Source organism: Apis cerana, linkage group LG5 (assembly GCF_029169275.1).
Source record: "Apis cerana isolate GH-2021 linkage group LG5, AcerK_1.0, whole genome shotgun sequence".
Classification (NCBI taxonomy): Eukaryota; Metazoa; Arthropoda; class Insecta; order Hymenoptera; family Apidae; genus Apis; species Apis cerana.
Genome location: NC_083856.1, coordinates 12,738,578 through 12,757,912, shown reverse-complemented (window position 1 = coordinate 12,757,912; position 19,335 = coordinate 12,738,578). Strand labels below are relative to the sequence as shown.

The window sequence follows — 19,335 nt, the reverse complement described above, 5'->3', positions numbered from 1 at the left end:
TTTCAACGACTATTTACGTTTTATTTACCTTTGAAATAACGTTTCATAGAACATAAATAAATCCCACCAAACCTTCCCGTTACTTCATTCGCCAAATTTTAAAGTCTTTAGCCATGTTTCTTAACATGTTATTTAACCTTCTTAACGTGTCATTAGATAAGACGACAGGATGATTTCTTCCTCTTCGGAACCGGAAATTTTTCCAAGAACACTTTTGACTTCTATTTTCACTGCGATTTCTAACAAATGAAGTGAATGATCGTAACTAAACTCAAACGTAATTTTCACTTATAGCCGAAAAAAACATAAATCTCCCTCGAAGCTTTCAATTCGTCCAACATTCGATGACACACGAAACGTGAAATGATCCGGTATCCGGTGTCGCACGATCGCCGATCGACATTTCCATTTAATTCGTCGTTTTGTAATTTCTTCCAGAGACGCAAGGAACACGGAGCGAAGCGGGATCGTGTGTCATGAGCGGGCAAGGGCGATAATGAAGAGAGAAGAGGAGTCGGCGATCCTCGCGGTGTAAAGGCTCGAGTTTGAGTGTGGCGCGTGCCACGGCGTCCTTCACCGCATCAACATATGGTACGTTTTATGTCCATTCCGTGGATGCACCTGGTGTGGCCATCGTTCTCTTGCCTCCTTCTGCATCTACCCTCTCTTCGTCTCCGCCTCACCCCTCGCACCATCGCGTTTTTCGTTTACTCCTTCCCCGTGTTCCACTACCACCTCTCCACACTTGAGTCGAGCACTTCCTGGAGAACAGGGGAGCGTACCTGTTGATTTAGATAACGAATGGCGGGGAGGAAGTGTACCTGTTGATTTAAATTCCGCTTAATATTCTTGGACCTGTGTGAGGAGAGAGTGGGTTGGAAGGAGGGGAGATCCAGTATTTTTAATAACCACGTCGAAGCAACGTGCGAATTATTATATTGTTTCGTTTCCAGCCTACAAAAGGAATCGTTCCCTTTGCTCCTTTCGTATCGACGAAACGACAGATGCCTTCAGACTGAAAAAAAATATTAATAAGCGTGTCTCGATCATCGTTGGGAATAAAAAGAAGCCACAGGAGGAAACGAATTAGAAACTTATACATACTTACGTGAGTACTTGTGCGTGTTTGAAATATCGAAACTTTAATTATTATAAAAATCGAATTCGCCCACGATCAGTTCGACAATCAGCACGTGGATTGGAACAAGGGCTAAGTGGAGGGAAAATTATTGGAATGCAACGGTCGAGACGAATCGCCTTGAGACAATTAGAGATATCGATCTCGGATCTACTCCTGGTTGCCGGCGCGTGCCCTGCGCCAACCTGGGCCGCAAGGTGTTACCCCGGTGAGCGCGGCAGATTTCAGGATAAAGAGGGCCGATTCCACGGGGGAAAAAACCTTGTCCACTCGGATGTGACGGTGCACTCCTCCTCCAGGATTCGTTAACCCGGCAAGGACGCCAGTTTTATTTTCGCTATTTTCTCCACCACGAGTAGGGTTCACGATCCTCGAATTTGGATCATTCTTGTTATTTTGTAATTAAATTTTTTTTTCAAATTCTTTAATTTTTTTATCCCCGATTTTGGACCACTCATTTGAGAAATACAATCTGGCTTTTTTCGTTAAAATAAATTCTAGCGTCCTTTGAGAAATATAATATAGTTTCTTTCGTTGAGAAATTTTTTAATCTAGCAAAGATGTAATGTTTTATTGTAATTCTTAATTATAATTCGTTTCATCGATAATGGTTCAACCAGAACCACTATTTCACCCTTTGAAAAATACAATCAGTTTTCGATGGTTAAAAAAGAAAAATTTTCTATGAGTTTCTTAACGAGTCGTATTGATTCACAATCGTTCCTTCGAACTCAAAACTCGTTTTAATTCGTCAAATTCGATCACTTTTTCTCCCTTCGACATATTATTGACAATTGGTTTTCGATGAACGTCGTAAATTGTGACAGAGTCGTTAACAAGTTTTCATCGACGCTCGACGGTCACTGAAAATCAATTAAGCCCAGGTGGGGCGCGTGGCTAGGAACCGTGATAGATCGGTGTTGCCGTCGTTTTCACCGTCGGCGATCTATTTTTCTCGAAAAAGTATCGGCCCACGAGAACCATATGGTGCGCGAGAAAACGGTTATGGCGCGATTCGACGGAAATAAAAACGCGAATGAGAGTGGAACGAGGAAAAGAAAAGAGAAGAAAAATCGAATGTTTTCTCTTTGTAAAAATTTTCACACACTTATTCGATTACACTTACGATTACATTTTTTATTTCGATAATACATTTACTTTTTTAATTTTCCTCGTCGTGTCCCCGACTTCCCCCCCCCCCCTCTCCTCTTTCTCTTCGATAATTCGTGATCGACGAGTTATTGAAGGGAGCACAGTACCATTGTGTAAGAGAGTGATGTTTTGGCAATCTTAAAGTAATCGTGAATAAATAATAATATGAAAACGGTCTGGAAATAACGTTACGAAACGTGGAAATATATATCTGTAATTATGTTTAAAAAAAAAAGAAAAAAAGAATTGAGATAAGATTATAACGACGAACTCGGATGATAAGATTATTTAGAAGACGATTAAAAAGTAAAAAAAGAAGGAAGGTCAATGTAAAAAAAATTCTTACCGTAGTGAAGCTTTCTAAATTTAAAGTATAGAGCTTGCAAGCTGTCAATGTCAACGGTGCTATACTTTTCGACAGCATTATCGTCAAAAGTTTTCTACAATTTATCGACGATTGATACCATCTCCCGTTTGTTCTGGAAATATTTTTTTTTATTCGTTCGACGATCTTTTCTTTTTTTTTTTTATTTATCGTATTTATTATTCGTACATGAAATAAATATTTAATATAATAAATAAACGAATAAAGATGTCTCACGTGAATTCGAAAATACGTTCGGTCGAATTCGATAACTGTTGCCCCGTCCAACTGAGAAACAGAAGATCGCACAAAAGGCAAATCGTGATTGAAACGTATCGAAGAACTTTGGGCGTGTCTTGTATATTTATTATTGCCTGGTTATATAAAAAAACAAACAAGAAAAAAGAAAAAAAACGATCGATGTATAAATAGCAATTTGTAAGTAATATAAAATTAAGGTAAAAAAGTCTGACCTGAAATTGTGTGAAGCTCATACAAATCATATTGAATCCTAGCTGAAGCAAGTAAGACGTGGTATTTGCATCCTCGAGTATTTTAGCGAATCTTGATTAATGAAGAAAAGCAGGATATTTGAAAAATAGGTGAAAAAGAGGAAAGGTAAATAAGAATTAATTGGGACGTGATTAATTTATATACTGACTCGATTATACGTTTGTGCAAGAGTACACAATCCCTGGCATTTTGATACCATTTATCCTTTTTGAATTTATTGGGATGTAATTCTATGTCCATTGCATCGGTTTCCACAAAATTCTCTAGTTTCACTCTGGACAATTATAAATTGATTCATTTTATTTTCATAATTTTATCCTCGACGAAGAGTGAAATATCCAGTGAATGGAATCCTTTTAAAATATTTATCAAATTTTTACAAGTCATATTATTTGATTCCCTCGGTATTGTTATCAAAGTGATTCATTCAGCAACATAATTCTTGACGTAATATTTCATTGTTTCATCATTAAAAGTTTGGATTGAAAATGGATTAAAATATTTTTTTAAAAAAACACTTTCATATTTTAAAAGAAAATCGATTCAACGTGAATTCTAGTGGATTTCCACTAGAAATACTGTTTTTCGATCAGAAGGTAATTACGTACGATGCGAGCAACAGTGTTCGTTCACTGGATAATATTAAAAAGAAGAAAAAAAAAAATTACCTCAAAATTTCGCAAAGTCCGCATTCGTGTAGAACGTAAACAATTATTATCGAATTGATGGCCAATACAATGACGGTGTACCCAAGAGTGCCAATGTACGAGTGTACCAAAAGAAAATAATAATATTTATCCACGTCCACGAAATACTCGACCCGAAAGGCCAACGGTTTGTCATCCGATATGTTGCAAAGTCCTAAAGCGTCACCTATGTTCAGTAGCAATGGCATCGCCCCGAACGGTGTTACTAATCCCAATAGAAAAGCTGTCGTACACAACGAATTAATACAACGATCCTCGTAAGTATTAAAGAGATCTTTTTTTAAATCTCTCTCTTTCTCTCTCTCTCTTTTCTCTTAGTTTCTTATAGTAAATCTTGATATTGAGTAGAAAAAGCTTTCTTTACAATCTAGTTTAAAAGTTTATTTAAAATTATCTCACCTACGAAATTGGTAGTAATTTTTCTTGCTATCGCGTAATGCTCGCAAAGAATTTCATATTCGTTTCTCAATTTTGCGTGAAATTTCCAATCCTCTTGCATTATATCCATCAAACGTTTCATCTATTCGAATGCAAATATCAAGGTTATATGGAAGTGAGCGAGAGAGAGAGAGAGAGAGAGAGAGAGAGAGAGAGAGAGAGAGAGAGAGAGAGAGAGAGAGAGAGAGAGAGAGAGAGAGAGAGAGAGAGAGAGAGAGAGAGAGAGAGAGAGAGAGAGAGAGAGAGAGAGAGAGAGAGAGAGAGAGAGAGAGAGAGAGAGAGAGAGAGAGAGAGAGAGAGAGAGAGAGAGAGAGAGAGAGAGAGAGAGAGAGAGAGAGAGAGAGAGAGAGAGAGATTAAACGCGTACCTGATTGAAATTATATAGAAAATTGATATATTTAACAAAACACATTAAACTAATGGCTAAAGGTGCGAAACTTTCCAAAAGGGATTCGATATCATCAGCAATTATGGCAGTTATCATTCCTCCAAACTGAAAAATAAATATTTATATCCATATAAGTACAAATATACCACCAATATATCACCAATCTTCTTTCTAAATTAATATCGTTGTATTTTCGCGTTCTTAAGCGTATCTGGATAATTATATTGTAATTGTATGTATTTAAAAAAAGTAATAAACGTATGTTTTTCCGAATGCATCGATACCTGGAGGATTAGCTGAGCGGTAACAATGGGGATGAGGATAATTCCAACCAGACTTCTTTGAAAAATGGTTTGATAAGGCCATGCGCTTACCGCGAACAAAAGATATTTATTCACTCGCAGATATTCCGAATGCTGAATATCATCCATTCCAAGAATTCTAATGTCTTTTTACGGCGACTACTTTCCAAAAACTGATCCCAGCAACTTCGCCGATACGTATGTTGACAGTCCACTCGACAGGAACTGTAATTACTATCGTTAGACATTCCGTTTGAAAGGCTGTAATTAATTCAAGGAATAAATTGATTCGTTCGGACCGTATTACGAAAGTTGAAAAGCGCAAGTTGGCAATTTACGCAATTTGCGGACTTAATTCAGCTACCTTTACTCATAGTCTATAATTTTGAAAAAAAAGAAAAAATGAGAGATAGATTAAAAACGTGAAGTGGAGAAAGGTATAGAAATTATTCTTGAACTGATTCTATTGAGATTGAGACAGTTTGACTTCGATATAAAGTTTCGTGATATAAAAAAGTTGACAAAATATAAAAATGATCATGTTACATTAGTTGAAAAAATGAAAAAGAAAGAAAACAAAACAAGACGCGTTAATTTATTAAACATCGATAAGGAAGTATCATCGGTGGGTAAGTAAAAAGGTTAATTAAAAAAAGTATTCGTAAATTTTTGACGATTCCTCGATGTTTATACATATTCCGTTTTAAATATTTAATTCGTGTTTAATTAATATTTTTACAAAATTAAAATTGAAAACATTTCTTTTTATATGTTTTACATTAGGTATATTTGCTCGTCACTTACGAGTCGAGATAATAGCTAACAACCATTTGAGTATTCATTATTAATATACGTAGTTGATTACGACCCAAATGGATAAAAAAAGATACGATTATATTTTAAAAAGAAACAAACACGAACGATTTTATTTTTATTGCACTCGATAACTTCGATAATGGAAATTCATATGATTATATAATTCATATGAAAATTATTAAAAATTAAATTTCTGTCTTCGTTCGTATGACAAATTTAAAGCTATCTAACACGTGATTCATGTTCACGAAAATGGCGGAGGATGTGAAATTTAAAAGAAAAAAAAAAATCTTTCGAGAAAACTTATTCGTTTCCTCTTTCCATTTAAAATACTCGACATACACGTATCAAGATTAACAACACTGCGTTATGTATAGTAATATTTCATTTAAGACACTTTTTTGAGTGTTATCTTTACGAATTGCACGACACGATTTCGACAATATACACACATACACACACATATTCACACGCATACAGTCGATTTTCAATAACAGAAGATCTACGCTCGCGAAAACGGTTCTATCGCGTCGATGGAGGGGAGGGGAGAGGAGAGAGGGGGGGGAGAACGAAATCAACTCGATTAAGCGATGCAGCATCCGGTGTTTTGGTGACGCGTCTTCCCGCTCTTCGTCATGGTGAAGCCAGGGCAACACTGGTCTTGATGCGCGAGCGACTGCGAATTGCCGATATCGGTGTGGAACGAAGCCGAGTAATACTCTTTGCCCTTCTCGCAATGCTCGCTCTTCTCTCGCTTCTCCGCTTCCAGGGACGTAGTCGCTTTCTCCTCGCGCGACTCGTCCGACGAGGTGCTCGAGTTCGCGTTTGCGCTCGCCTCCGAGTGCACGATCGCCGATCGATTCTCAACACGGGGCGATAAACTGTCTCTGTGCTGTCTGAAGTGTTGTTCCGTGTCGCTGAGAAGGGAACTGAACATCTCCGAGTTTCTGGTCATCACCGCACCCATCGAATTCGATCTGTATTCTGTAATCGATGGTGAAATTTGGTGAGACATTTCTCGTTGGAACATCTGGTGGACATAAACTGAAGATTGCCGAGGTAATTTCAAAAGAGAGAAAAGAAAAAATATTTGTCGATATACTTTCCTTTTCGAGATATGTTGCTTGGATTTATGATTGAACAATTTGTTAACAAAACTGGTAATAAAAGTTTTTGCAAAAGGGAAATAATGGTTGAAGTTACCAATCTTCTGTTTACGAATGTTCCAACATTTTTCAGACATTCTGTATATAACTAATAAAGGAACACTTTTGTCATTTTAATTTATACGTTATACATCTACTTTTCACTGCTGGAAAAAAGGTTTCTCGAAGGTTAATTTGAAAGGAAACGCCTATTTTCATACGTATTTTTCTTTTTACTATGGTATTTGTCACATAATTAATTCAAAACGATTGTATCTAAACTTCAATGCATTAACGTAAACATATAATCCAGAATATTCTAATATTGATATAATATAAAAATTTTATTTCTCATAATATGTGATTAATTATAATTTAAACGATAATTTAATTTTGTATTTATATTATAATTTAATTTTATATTTAAGTAGTTAAAATAATAATTGTATGTATACAAATATGTATTAATATTATATCAAAATAATTAATAGTTTCGAAAATATTTCAATCTTATGATTATTCTAACTTTATAAATGAAAATAATTTTTTGAATATTCAGATTATAGCTCTTCTATATATATCGTATGTCAGGATTGTCAACAAAGCGTTTAAAGTAGAGATAGGCGGTCTAGCGAAGGACCCCTCTTGCCCCTGTGCCGTCCCGCGAGACTTCCTTCCAGCAGTAAACACGGGACACGTGTCAATTTGAAATATTTTCTCTCGATAATCGCCGCATGCATCTGATGCTTATGTTTTCGTAAAACCGTATTAAATAACAAAATTATTTTGATTTACCTCTCGAATCGGCATTCTTGGTCGGTGAATTTGCCACCGATCTGCGAGCCACGTCTTGGAACGTGATAGGAGAATAAATTCTTCTCTCCTCGGGGATAAAAGTTGATTCCGCAGGCACGGGGGAGCCAATCTTGGAACCTCTCCTAGAGGACGATGCGTCCAAACAATTTTGATTTTCGTATATGGTCGTCGAAATGTTGAAAGCAGCGGGCGTTCCCGCGGATACTCTTTTCTCGGTGTTTCTCGTGTGCCATTGAGGTGGTTCTTGAATAGTGATTCCCTTGGTCGACGATGATCTGTGTTCCCTTTTCTCCAGCCAATAAGTCTTCATTATCCCTGAAATCAGGCCAGATATATACACGTATATACATATTTGAAATATTTTCATTCGATTTGATTCGTCGATATTCGAGATATAAGGTCACTACACCTTTGCCTTTCACCTCTATCTCCCCTCGTTCCTTAACCCTATACGACGGCGACAATAGTTCTTTCGTCGATTGCGATATGTGTATTTGCATCGCTTGACTGGTCGCCTCCATGCGAGACGCCGTGTTCACGGAGTCGCCGAATAAACAGTATCTCGGCATTTTCAAACCCACTATACCAGCCACTACGGCCCCGCTGTGAACACCAACTCGTATTTGAAGATGAAGGCCTGAAAACGATGATCGCATCGGAGGAAATGATTACGTTTTTACTTTGTCGAAACCAGTGTTGTTAAGCCAGTGATGATGATTTCCAACCTGTGGAACGATCTTTCAGGTCTGTTATCGCCTCGACCATATCGAGTGCCATGTCGCACACACGATCCGCGTGATCGTTCTCCTTCACCGGAGCACCGGACACCACCATATAGGCGTCTCCGATCGTTTCGACCTACAAACGAACAGAGAGACGTAAGGAAAACAAAGGAAACAAAAATTTTTATATATCGGTTTGTGAAAAAATTATTCACGCATCGTAACCGAGAGTAATAGATTTTTTATAGATCGATATTGATATTTTCTCGAATGTTGACTTCGTTCAATCATTTAAATCTATTTTGAACCGTTTGAAAAAAATCTTCCGATTACGATGCATGTTGAAAATAAATCGAGTTTGAAAAGTTAGTCGAAGTACGTATTTTAGCGAGATAATGATTTGATTGACGAATAAATGCTAACTCTTACTACCTAAGAATACCTTATACACCCGGTTCCTTTCCGTTAACGTGTCGAAAAGGGAGTACATCGCGTTTAACATGGACACCACCTCCATTGGTGTGATTCTGCTGCAGATTTCTGTAAATGTGACTACGTCCGAGAATAAAATTGAAACGCTGTCGAACATCTGAAATAGTCATGATAGCGAAACGTGTTAATCAACGTCGGCCAGAGAGATTCCTATTTTTCGACATCTACAGCGCCGTTCAAAAATACGTATCACGTTTTCTTATCCCCCGCTATTCTTCTCCTATTTATCGTTTCGTCGGTAAAATTGGAATAGATTTTCGTCATCGCGCATTATCGATCGAGTTCTTTCTTCTTGATCGGTAACGATGGATAAAGGATCTTTGTATTCGAAACGACAGAAAAATAACGATAGGAGAAAGTACTATTCGCTGCTGGAAAGAAGTCTCACGGAAAACAGAGGCAATAAAATCCACCAAACGACGATCTGTATCTAAACCTCGATGCATTAACATAGGCATAGAATCCAGAATATTCTAACGTATCGATATAATGTAAAAATTTTTTTATTTCTTATGATATGCGTAAGTTAATTATAATTTGTAACGATAATTTAATTTATAAGTGTAATTTTATATTCAAGATAATAATTGCATGTATAACCTAGATATATTATAGATAGTATTGAAAATATTTCAATTTCCTTAGATAATTAGCCTAACATAACTTCATAAAAATAAAAATAACTTTTACGATTTTAAATATTTAAATTATAGCTCTTTTATTGCTATATGCAATGTTTTACTGCAATGTCAGGATTATCAACAAAGCGTTTGAGATGGAAATAGGCGGTCCTAACGACCCCTCTTTCCCCTATGCCGTCCCACGAAACTTCTTTTCAGCAATGAACAGTAGAGGGAGACAATATATAATTTTTACGATCGAAAGAAGCCGTGTTCTTGAAATATAGTTATTTCAACGAAATTTTGTCTGTCGCGAAAAATAAAATTCCGAACGTTGATAACAAGATTCGGCTTTTTGTTTTTTTAAACAAGTCGAAGAACATAGAAAAATACGATTGATCGTCGTTAAAAAAAAAAAAGAAATTGAAAATCGTAAAAGAAAGGTTAATTTTTCTTACTTCGCACGTGTCTATAGGATTCTCGCCGTTTCTCAAACGATCCGCCACTTGTTTCGGTATCATCTGATACAACAATTCATCCGTACGTTTCATTTCTTCGTCCAACTTTCTCATAGACTCCTCTAGCTTCTTGCTTTTCAATTGCTCCTGATCCAAAGCTAACTTAAGTTCCACCGATTGTTGCGTACCGGCGAGCATTAAATCCCTGCAATATGAGGCTCCATCGTACAATGTGCGATTCTTCGATCACGATCTGATAATAATAATAATAATAATAATAAAAGAAAGAACATCATCACCTGCTAAAGTCGTGCATGGATAAATCGTTTATGTAAAGACCCGTCGCGATCAAAGCGTTGAGATCTGGCATAACGGGGGTACCAAGATACATCATCATTTTCCAGTTATCCATGTATATCATCTGACCTAAGGGATGTGGTGGATATTCGATTACAAAGATTCGAAGAGGACGGATAAACAAAATATACTCTGAATATATTTAAATTTTCCTAAACAAATTTTCGCATTATTTTTTTTTTTTTTTTTTAACTAATCTTCCTCCCAAAGTATAATATAGTAATGGATGTATTTTTCGCAATGTTGAAACCACCGTTTTCGATCACGATTGGATCGGTTCTACGAAAATGACAATTTTTTTTTCTTCTTTCAAATATTTATGATATTTTAATCTCGAGGGATAAGAAGAGAAACTGAAATATGCAGAGTGTAATAAATACGATGAATAGGTGAATCACCATTACAATTTTTTGGTAAAACAAAACTGGGGGAAAAAAAAAAAGTAGTTGACCTTACTGATTTCTGTCTCGAGGATATGTCTCAAGGTCAACAATCCCGAGTAATTTATTTTCTACACACGCTCGATTTTAACTTCGGATACGCAAATAAATATTTTTAATACCTCGAATACGTATACGAATAAATGTGTAAGCGGATCATCGAGTCGTAAAAAATAAATTAATCTTGAAATAAAAACAGTTTCGTTTTTAGACTACGGAACAGCATTTCCAATTGTGATAATATTCAAGTAAAAAATAAAGAGCCTCGTTGTAAGATGGAATATTTCTAAAAGCCTAAAACCTTTTTACAACGAAATTGAATAATTACCGGTCCGCGAGACGATTAAATCGAATCGATCTTCGTAAATTTGTAAAAAAAAAAAAAAAAAAAGAAAAGAAGAAACGAAAGGATACCTTTCAATCTCAATGTTCTGTCATCTACCGAATCGAGTTCATCGCTCAATAATATTTCATTTCTCTGCCGATCTGATGGCCGTTCAGTGAGAATCGGCTCCACGGTTACCAACTCGAAAATATTGTTCGTCCTGTTTAAAATCTGCAACGAGAGTAAAAGAGTGATCGTTACGTACGTAATAATAATAAACTCGAAGAAAATGAAGAAAAACAACGAGATTCTACGTACAGAATGAAACTTAAATGCGATAAGCGGTCTGACGAGATCGAAGAAATGAGTTATCTTTTTGCCCACAAGATCGGGTAATATTACCATCAACGAATTTCCAATACTTCTTACGATCATGTCTGATCTGAAAAAGAAACGGAAGCTCGATTATAGAAGCGGAGGAGGGAGGAAATTATAACTTGTAATTTATTTGTAATCGCGAAACGAAATGAAATACCGAAGCATACCCGAAAACGATACAGAAAGGGAATATTTCGAACAAAACGGAAGCTCCTATTGGTAAATGTTTCTCCTCGCGCGTCATCGCCAGCGAGGCTTGCGTAAAAGCCCTGTTATCGAAGGTGAGTTGGAAGGTGACGTGCACGGTGTCGAAAAGGATTTCCTCGCGCACAAGCTCGATCTGTAATTCCTTGTGATAAAAGTGACGAGCCACCTCTCTTATCTGGCCCATCGTGTAATAAACGAATCCTCGTCGTTTGCTCCTGTAATGGAGGGTCAGGCCTACAATGAGGAGGGGAGGGCAATCAATGTAAATTTAGACCACGATTTCTTTTTTTTTTAGAATTTGCCATCTGTCTGTATATAGGAAACATTGTGGATCTTTAAAAAAAATGGATCGAAATTAATAGCTAATATCATCGTTATTTTGGATATCGTGTACTATTCGCTGCTTGGAAAGAAATCTCGCAAAAAAAAAAAAAAAAAATGCGGGTCTGATTGGTTAATGTGGAAGAAAATTCGATTTCTCATGCGTAGACTGATTATGATTTATAACGATAGTTTAATTTATAAACAAAATTTCGTGTTTAAATAGTTAAGATAATAATTGTATGTATATTAATAAGCTAGATATAGATAGTTTTGAAAATACTTCAGCTAATCTTCGATGATTATTCTACAACATAAGTTCCTGAAAATGAGAATAATTTTTACGATTTCCAACGTTCAAACTCTTCTATTATTGTGTAGTGTCGTAGTGTCAGAATTGTCAACAAAGCGTCTGAAGTGGGGATGGGCGGTCCTAGCGAAGCGTTAGAGAACCCCTCTTGCCCCGATGCCGTCCCTGTCCAGCGAAACTTCTTTTCAGCAGCGAACAGTATTTTATAAAATAAAACTTCAGAGTTTTCTTTAATACGACTCAGATCCAGAATCAGGGGGAAGATTTTTACCTTGTCGTGTCTCGTTCTCGCAAATAAAGGAAGGAGCTCTCATCCTAGGGTAGGAGAATTTCAGATATTCGTGTAAATTGTCCAATCCATTGAGGAAATCTCTTACGTGACGTCCAAGTACTGAAAGCACACGATCATAACCGTACTGGCCAACGAATCCTACGAAGTGTACACCCATCTGATCGAAAAATTCTTTTTCCGTTACGCCAAGTACCTGTAGTGTGAGCGAGAAACGTATTCGATTGAATTAAACGACGTTTCATCTTAACAGATGAAAGGAATAGAAGAAACGTAGAAGAAGAAAGAAATTTAGAAAAATTGTCCATCTCTGTTTCGTTATACGTGGTCTGACGATAAATCGTGAAAATTTTCTTTAGAGTTCGATATTTTACGACGATCGCCGTTTAGAATTAAGCATTAATACATTAAAAAAGTTAACTAGTTAAAAATTTACGTTAAAAATTTCCAATAAAGTTACTTCAATTTTTTAAAATGCTTGAATAATATTTATTCGTAGTTATTATAGTTATAGATAGTTATAGATCCGCTTTTCGTATAATTATTTATCGAAATAACTTTATTTGTAACTTCAACTATTTTATCCGTTGTCGTCAGATCTCGTGTAACGAACGATGCAAAGTTTCTTCAGTTGTTTTCAACGAAAATTAAAAATTACACCGACTTAATATCATACTTACCTGAATAGCTTTCTTCGCCAATCTCGGTATAAGATTTTCAGGATAAACCTGATGAACGCTGAAGCTGGGCTGTTCTACGGACGCTTGTCGTCGGATCTCTTCCCATCTATCTTCCCCGTACACCTGCCGTATGTATTCAGACATATTTTCCAAAATTAGGCCGTACATCTTTGCTAATTTTCACTCCTTCCTACTATAAAGGAAAAAGAAAAAGAAATGGATAATTTTAATCAAAAATGCATACGATGTATAAATTTTATTCTTAAATAAAAATCATATCTAATTTTTTGATCATTTTTGATCACAAATGACACGTAGTAACGTTTAAAAGAATCCTTTAGAACTTTTTTACGAGTAAACCACTTCTTTGCATCCGTATAATAATTCAGCACGGGATTAAAATGAAACGCTTGTCGGAATAGCGAGCACGAATCGCATTTGATTTATTTTCCACATGTTTTACATTTCAAATGTTAATTTTTAAAATATATATATATTCCGTCTCCTTATTTTTTCTCGCTTCTATCTACGAAACTTGAATTTTCGATAAACGAGCGTGTGAGACATTGCACGATATTTACATTGCTACTGTCTCCACTGATGGTGAGACGAAATCTTGTTGCCATAACCGACGAAAATAATGCGATATTTCCCGAGCGATAGGGATCATTTCGACGACCGATTTCGGATGCTACTCGCGTTTTTCGATTATGATGATCACTGACCCCGCGCACCAAAAGGACGAGGCCTGGAAGGAGGCGGTTTTTGCTTGAATTAAAATCAAGCGTCCATATAAGTAAGAGGCTGGTTATTATTAGACCGTTCACAATTTCGCTCACGTACGCACCTTCACCGATGGACACATCGCGGATAGATTCGGTCGAGGATGAAAAACGAGAGTTCTCCTCCTCCTTTGTGACCCTTTAGACTTGTCATCTATTTATTATTATCCTTTCCACTTTACTTTTACTTTCCTGTCATCGGCCAGGATTCGATCGAATTGAAAATTGATTCGGCTCATTCGTGACAACCATTTCATTTTCCTCCCTCTTTTTTCCAATGTTGCTCGTTGTACCTCGTTTCGAAAGGGCAAAAACAATTTTTTTAATCTCTCCTCCTCTCTCCCTCCCCTCTCTCTCTCTCTCTCTCTCTCTCGCGATCAATTTCTATCAATTTCAAAGTGGAAGAGCACGCATATCTCGCATCTGCAACTTCTATTTATACGATCGGTTAGCGGAGGACCGTGAAGTCACTAGAAAAATATCCTGAAATAAACACCCTCCCGATTAACGATTTTCCGCTAAACTGTCGCCAATTCCAAATCGAAACTCTCGTCTCTCGAAGAACTTTTTGAAGATTTATTAGGAGACAGAGAGATTAAGGGCGAATTTGAACGTTGCGTGTGCAGGAAGACGACGGAGACGAACGCCAATCGTGCGAAAACGTTGGAAAGATAAGATAGGATAGAAAAAAAAAAAATGAAACAAATCGAAAGGACGACTTTTTTTTTTCGCTCGAGAGATATTATTTCTTTGTTGGCCGAGAGCACTTTTTAACTGGGCGACCGGCACGATCCCGGAATGCTCATTTTGCCTTGCATGCTCGATGCTACATCGCAACATTTCGTACTCCGTTGTAGATTTACGATTTTTTGCATTTCGCGTAATAACGCATGCATGTCTTGAATACTCGTTTTTTCCTTTTTTTTTTTTGCCTTTGCATACGTCACGAACACGCATTCGACACATTTTCATCTTTTAACCTCGAGTAAATAACGAAATAATTCTGCGTTTCGCTTGGAACCAGTGTCTATTTTAAATAAAATTTCGCGTAATTTTACAAATTATTATTACGCGTCGTAATTGACATAAAAAAAAAAAAAAAACGCACAACGCGAGAAACCGAATAAATCAAATACACAATTACACCAAATTACACGAATGTTGAAGTGAACGCGAATAATTCCGAGCCGATCGTCTTACTTTCGATCGATCCTTCGAACGAACGAAATCCTTTAAAAATAGAGAGAAAGAGAAAAGAAGGAGAAGAAGAAGCGAATATCACAAGGAAGAGAGAAGAAGAAAAAAAAAAAAAAAGAATCGCGTCACTTACGTGAACTCTTTCTCGTTGCTACAAGAATGGAAGGTATCGGTCAGCCAGAATCGGAAACGCGGATGGTAAGAGGTGGTAAATAGCCACCTCGTTCAAGGGACGATCTATCGACAGTGCATACACTTCACTTGCGTCACTCGTTCTGAAAGTTGTGCGGGCGGAAAGACGCGGCTGATACTATATACTCGCGCGCACAAAAATGAATCCTCGGCAGGAAAATGCAGTGGCGGTGGACGGGTGAGGGGTGGTGGGTGCAGAAAAACGAAAGGGAGAGTGGATCTAGGTTTTTTCTTCTCTCTCTCTCTCTCTCTCTTCTCTCTCTCTCTCTCTCTCTCTCTCTCTCTCTTCTCTCTCTCTCTCTCTCTCTCTCCTCTCAGTTACGATGCCGCTACGTTGTTACACATTTCGTGGATTCACGTGTCCTGCGGGACGGTGTCCACGGAATAGTTCGGCCGGCCGGCAACTCCCTCTTTTTCCCTCTTCGTCTACCGCTCATCTACCCCCATCGCTCTCCTTTCCCCCCTTCCCCTTCCGCCGACCAGTCACGAGGCGGGCGGCGAATCTCGAACCGCTTTTTCGAGAGACGTCCAATTCTTCCCGGCTGGAAAAGCTAGAATAACGTTTAGGAGGGGAGAAGGGAGGAGAGGGGGGCAATTCGCGAAAACTTTGTCCCTCTTTTTTTTTTTCTTTTTTATTTCAAAGATGATAAGGAGCGAAATGTTATACGTTTGGGGAAAAACTTTCGTTATATGAAAGTTTTCGCGAACACGCGAGTTTGCCAAAGGCGATCTCTCTGTGGGTAACATCTGTCCACCGTTCCGTCACGTAACATTTCGATACAGCGCGGCCTACATTCGTCACTTGGAGGATGTCTAATCAATTTTTCTTTTTTTTTTAATTTCTTCTCGAATTAAATAAAACGATTCTCGAGTCTCGGTCGAAAACGCGACACGTAATCGGAACAATTATTTTGATTAATTCTATTTCTATTTTATCGTTTCGTGCGATTCGCAAATCCGTACTATTTTTTCCTCCGTCTTCTTACGTCTCGTTCGCCCATTTTATATTAATTTTTCTTGAAAATGCACGAATTTAGCATTAGCTTACTTGTTAAGCTAATACGATCCTTAAGGACGCGTGTTGCAACCATTTCGACCGACTCGTGCGACCTCGTCGTTATTGGATACGGTTATAATTGTCCTGGTATACTTAACGAACGTTCAAGCAAATTACACGGCATCGAAATACACTCTGTATTGTGCTCTAAATTGATATTAAGTCTAATGGGAGAGGGTTGTCGTTTCTGGATGGGCCTCTGCCATGTGAACGCAAAGGGAAACGTTCTACTTTCCGTGGCGTCTATAATTTATTAACTCGCCTCGAAAAACTCGATTGAAAAATTACATGCTCTTCGACGATTAATAATATATGAACAATTTTTACAAGCATTGAATATTCGGCAGATTCGCCGAATGGAAAATAATTAAATTGCAATTAAAAAGCAATTAAGCGAGTTTAATTAATTAATTAATTAAACTTGTATAAATAATAGTAACATTGTCAATCGGTATTTTAACTATAGATATTCAAATAATGATATGTACAATGATAATTAATGCAAAAGTTTTAATTTTTTCATGTTTAATTGCTAAAAGAACGTTATTTTTGTACGACTATTTTTAACATTTTTTTTTATAATATAAGATATCGTACATCTCTCGTTATATCTCTCTTTATCTAAACGATATTTCTTTGATAATAAACATATGTCTAATTTAAGAAACGAAAGAACGAAAATTTTCTCATTTTTCCAACCCCTTTCATATTAATACCCAAATATATCAAACTCGAGCGTATCGTTTATATAAAAGAGCAAAAAGAGCACGTGTACGTACGATGCTTGATTATTTGGAATACGTTTGTCTTGACCGCGTATTATGTGTATCTTAAATCGTGGGAACTACATTCATACGGTTTAGAGGCGATCCTAAACTCTATAGCCGACAATGTGTTCTGTTATACGAACCATCAGCTGATCGACATGACTCGAACGCGACGAGAGGCACAGGGGATGCAGCAGGTGTTATAACGAGCCTACTTCCACACAACAGAACCACGCTCACGTTAACCAACTATTTTCCTGTGTGTACGAACGTACTGACAATCAGCTGAGGCGCGCACACTCGGGATCAATCGCGAAACGAATCCTGCGCAGACAGGAATTTCATGGATGCGCGCAGGATTCTTCCGGTTTTGCGATGCAACTTCGTGGTTAGGTTTTCTCTTATAAGTAAAAATCATCTTAAATCTTTCCTAAATTTTTGTTTTTATTTTTTTTTTTTCCTTTTATTCATTCAATTTCTCAAATTCTGACATATAGATATACACCATTGGTCAAAAATTCATTTCTTTTTTCTTTTTATATTGAATCTGTATTTATAATTTCCGTTAATTAATTCGAAATAAATTAACCTGTTGAATTGTCGCGCGTTCACGTAATGTACGTCAAGGTTCATAGTCTAGTAAAAATTAAATTGAAAGATAATTGATATCTCGAAATAAAGAGAATTGTTTATATTTCTTTTAAAATTATCTACGCATCTTTTATCGGGATTCAAAAAATTTCTTCGCTAATCGTTAATCGTGTGATACTGCATTTTCAATTTTCTCTTTTTAATTTTCTATATGTATTTAATAACAAATTCAATATAATAAATCCATATCATTATTTAACATATTAATACTTTTATAATATGAAAATTCAACGTTCTTTCTACGTTTCTATTTCAAAGGATATTAAGAAAAATAAATTAAAATATGAAAAGATATTTTTAAAAATATTAAAAGAGGCATACTCACCTCATCCCATATTCCTTAGATTGTATTTCAGCAATAACAACAATAACGGATAAAAATAGCCAAACAAATTGAACTAATCCAAATATTTATTACGAAAATTTACAACGCCATGTATTATTCGTAAAAAAAATTATACAGGAACACACGTCACCAACGTTTCTTCTTCATATTGCAATGATAAATAAATATTACGATATAATTTACTTTTTATATTTATTTTACTTTATTAAATTCATATCAGCACAAAAAGAAAGAAGAAAATTTTTTTCCATCTTATATTATCCTCTGTTTCAGTTCTATTTTCAATTCACGCGTGAGATCATAGAATAGAACCAGTGTCCGTCGAACAATCGAACACGTTACTGACCACGGCATATACCAGACATGCTACTGTCTACATAGAAGGCCGCTATTTCCTGCTATTAACCAGCAAACTCGATCAGAAAGTCAAGCGATGATGTACGTCGCTCATATAATAAGCCGATACCAAGAGAGACTACTAACGAGCCATCGTAGACGTAAATCGTAAGGGGACGAAACCAGTTGCCAGGAGAATTGCATTTGCATGCTGCGTAACGTGGTCGCGTAGAAAGTAAAATGGTAATCACCTTTGGTTATTCTTAATAGAGTAGACCTGACGCGAACGCACACATGCTCCTCATCGAAGACTGTGTCAGTCATTGACAAGTATTACGTCGTTTTTGCGCGTATTAATAAGCGTGTACAATTTGCGTAATAGATTCTATTGAAAAAGAAACGCTCATTTGTTGACGGAGTAATATCATAATTCTTTCAAAAAAACATTAAGATAAGATAAGATTTATACGATAGAAATTTTGTTTGTTGTTATATTTATGTAATAAATTATTTAGAAATAGAACTTGAAAATAAAGAATTTTTATAAATGATAAAGTTATTAGATTAAAATTTTTGTTATTATTAGTTATTATAAATATAAATTTATACAAATTCGATTAAATAAGTAA

General features: G+C 36.5%; 2 protein-coding genes and 1 long non-coding RNA gene across 23 annotated transcripts in view; 1 reads left to right on the top strand and 2 right to left on the bottom strand.

Moving 5' to 3' along the window:
* Nucleotides 1-6,306, bottom strand: LOC107995471 (uncharacterized). Of its 11 annotated transcripts, none has more exons than XR_009829843.1 (11): nucleotides 6,161-6,306; nucleotides 4,985-5,263; nucleotides 4,680-4,805; nucleotides 4,274-4,394; nucleotides 3,836-4,097; nucleotides 3,316-3,441; nucleotides 3,128-3,218; nucleotides 2,892-3,028; nucleotides 2,637-2,769; nucleotides 1,109-2,501; nucleotides 1-1,015 (listed from the first exon to the last, which is right to left on the bottom strand). XR_009829843.1 is itself a non-coding variant. In XM_062075434.1 (11 exons), exons 3-11 carry the CDS (start codon nucleotides 5,129-5,131, stop codon nucleotides 2,301-2,303), a joined length of 1,344 nt encoding a protein of 447 aa, XP_061931418.1. In that variant the 5' UTR covers nucleotides 5,132-5,227; nucleotides 5,302-5,379; nucleotides 6,161-6,298; the 3' UTR covers nucleotides 1-2,300. The 11 variants fall into 11 exon arrangements, 9 of the variants coding, with proteins under 9 accessions (XP_061931418.1, XP_061931415.1, XP_061931420.1 ...); XR_009829844.1 differs by lacking the exon at nucleotides 1,109-2,501 and having other exon boundaries at nucleotides 1-761; nucleotides 822-1,015; XM_062075434.1 differs by adding an exon at nucleotides 5,302-5,379 and having other exon boundaries at nucleotides 1-2,501; nucleotides 4,985-5,227; nucleotides 6,161-6,298.
* LOC108003336 (uncharacterized) overlaps nucleotides 1-19,265 on the top strand; it is a 34,817-nt gene extending 15,552 nt beyond the window's left edge. For 4 of the 5 annotated variants that reach the window (XR_009829848.1, XR_009829846.1, XR_009829847.1 and 1 more), the window contains 3 exons: nucleotides 439-591; nucleotides 954-1,108; nucleotides 1,179-2,186. This is a non-coding gene — a long non-coding RNA (uncharacterized LOC108003336). Of the gene's footprint in view, nucleotides 1-438; nucleotides 592-953; nucleotides 1,109-1,178; nucleotides 4,132-18,643 lie in introns of those variants that run through there. The other variant, XR_001767040.3, reaches the window with a different exon arrangement.
* LOC108003346 (soluble guanylate cyclase 88E-like) lies at nucleotides 5,669-18,648 on the bottom strand. 7 transcript variants are annotated; one of them, XM_062075423.1, is made up of 14 exons: nucleotides 17,517-17,772; nucleotides 15,491-15,594; nucleotides 13,379-13,571; nucleotides 12,681-12,894; nucleotides 11,739-12,012; nucleotides 11,512-11,635; nucleotides 11,283-11,424; nucleotides 10,371-10,497; nucleotides 10,072-10,276; nucleotides 8,944-9,090; nucleotides 8,505-8,637; nucleotides 8,189-8,416; nucleotides 7,759-8,094; nucleotides 5,669-6,802 (listed from the first exon to the last, which is right to left on the bottom strand). In XM_062075423.1, exons 3-14 carry the CDS (start codon nucleotides 13,544-13,546, stop codon nucleotides 6,402-6,404), a joined length of 2,499 nt encoding a protein of 832 aa, XP_061931407.1. In that variant the 5' UTR covers nucleotides 13,547-13,571; nucleotides 15,491-15,594; nucleotides 17,517-17,772; the 3' UTR covers nucleotides 5,669-6,401. The 7 variants fall into 7 exon arrangements, with proteins under 7 accessions (XP_061931407.1, XP_061931406.1, XP_061931405.1 ...); XM_062075422.1 differs by lacking the exons at nucleotides 15,491-15,594; nucleotides 17,517-17,772 and adding an exon at nucleotides 18,350-18,648; XM_062075421.1 differs by lacking the exons at nucleotides 15,491-15,594; nucleotides 17,517-17,772 and adding an exon at nucleotides 18,350-18,647 and having other exon boundaries at nucleotides 13,379-13,568.
* Nucleotides 19,266-19,335: the final 70 nt, after the last annotated feature.

Excerpts from the sequence above, each read along its gene's own strand:
- LOC107995471 (XM_062075431.1), bottom strand. The coding sequence starts at position 5,131 with ATGGATGATATTCAGCATTCGGAATATCTGCGAGTGAATAAATATCTT. Across the intron at positions 3,219-3,315 it reads TTGCACAAACGTATAATCGA|ATTCGCTAAAATACTCGAGG; the intron begins GTCAGTATATAA and ends TCATTAATCAAG. Across the intron at positions 3,029-3,127 it reads TGAGCTTCACACAATTTCAG|GCAATAATAAATATACAAGA; the intron begins GTCAGACTTTTT and ends TTATATAACCAG.
- LOC108003346 (XM_062075422.1), bottom strand. The coding sequence starts at position 13,546 with ATGTACGGCCTAATTTTGGAAAATATGTCTGAATACATACGGCAGGTG. Across the intron at positions 12,895-13,378 it reads TGGCGAAGAAAGCTATTCAG|GTACTTGGCGTAACGGAAAA; the intron begins GTAAGTATGATA and ends CTCACACTACAG. Across the intron at positions 11,636-11,738 it reads CCTTTCTGTATCGTTTTCGG|ATCAGACATGATCGTAAGAA; the intron begins GTATGCTTCGGT and ends TTTCTTTTTCAG.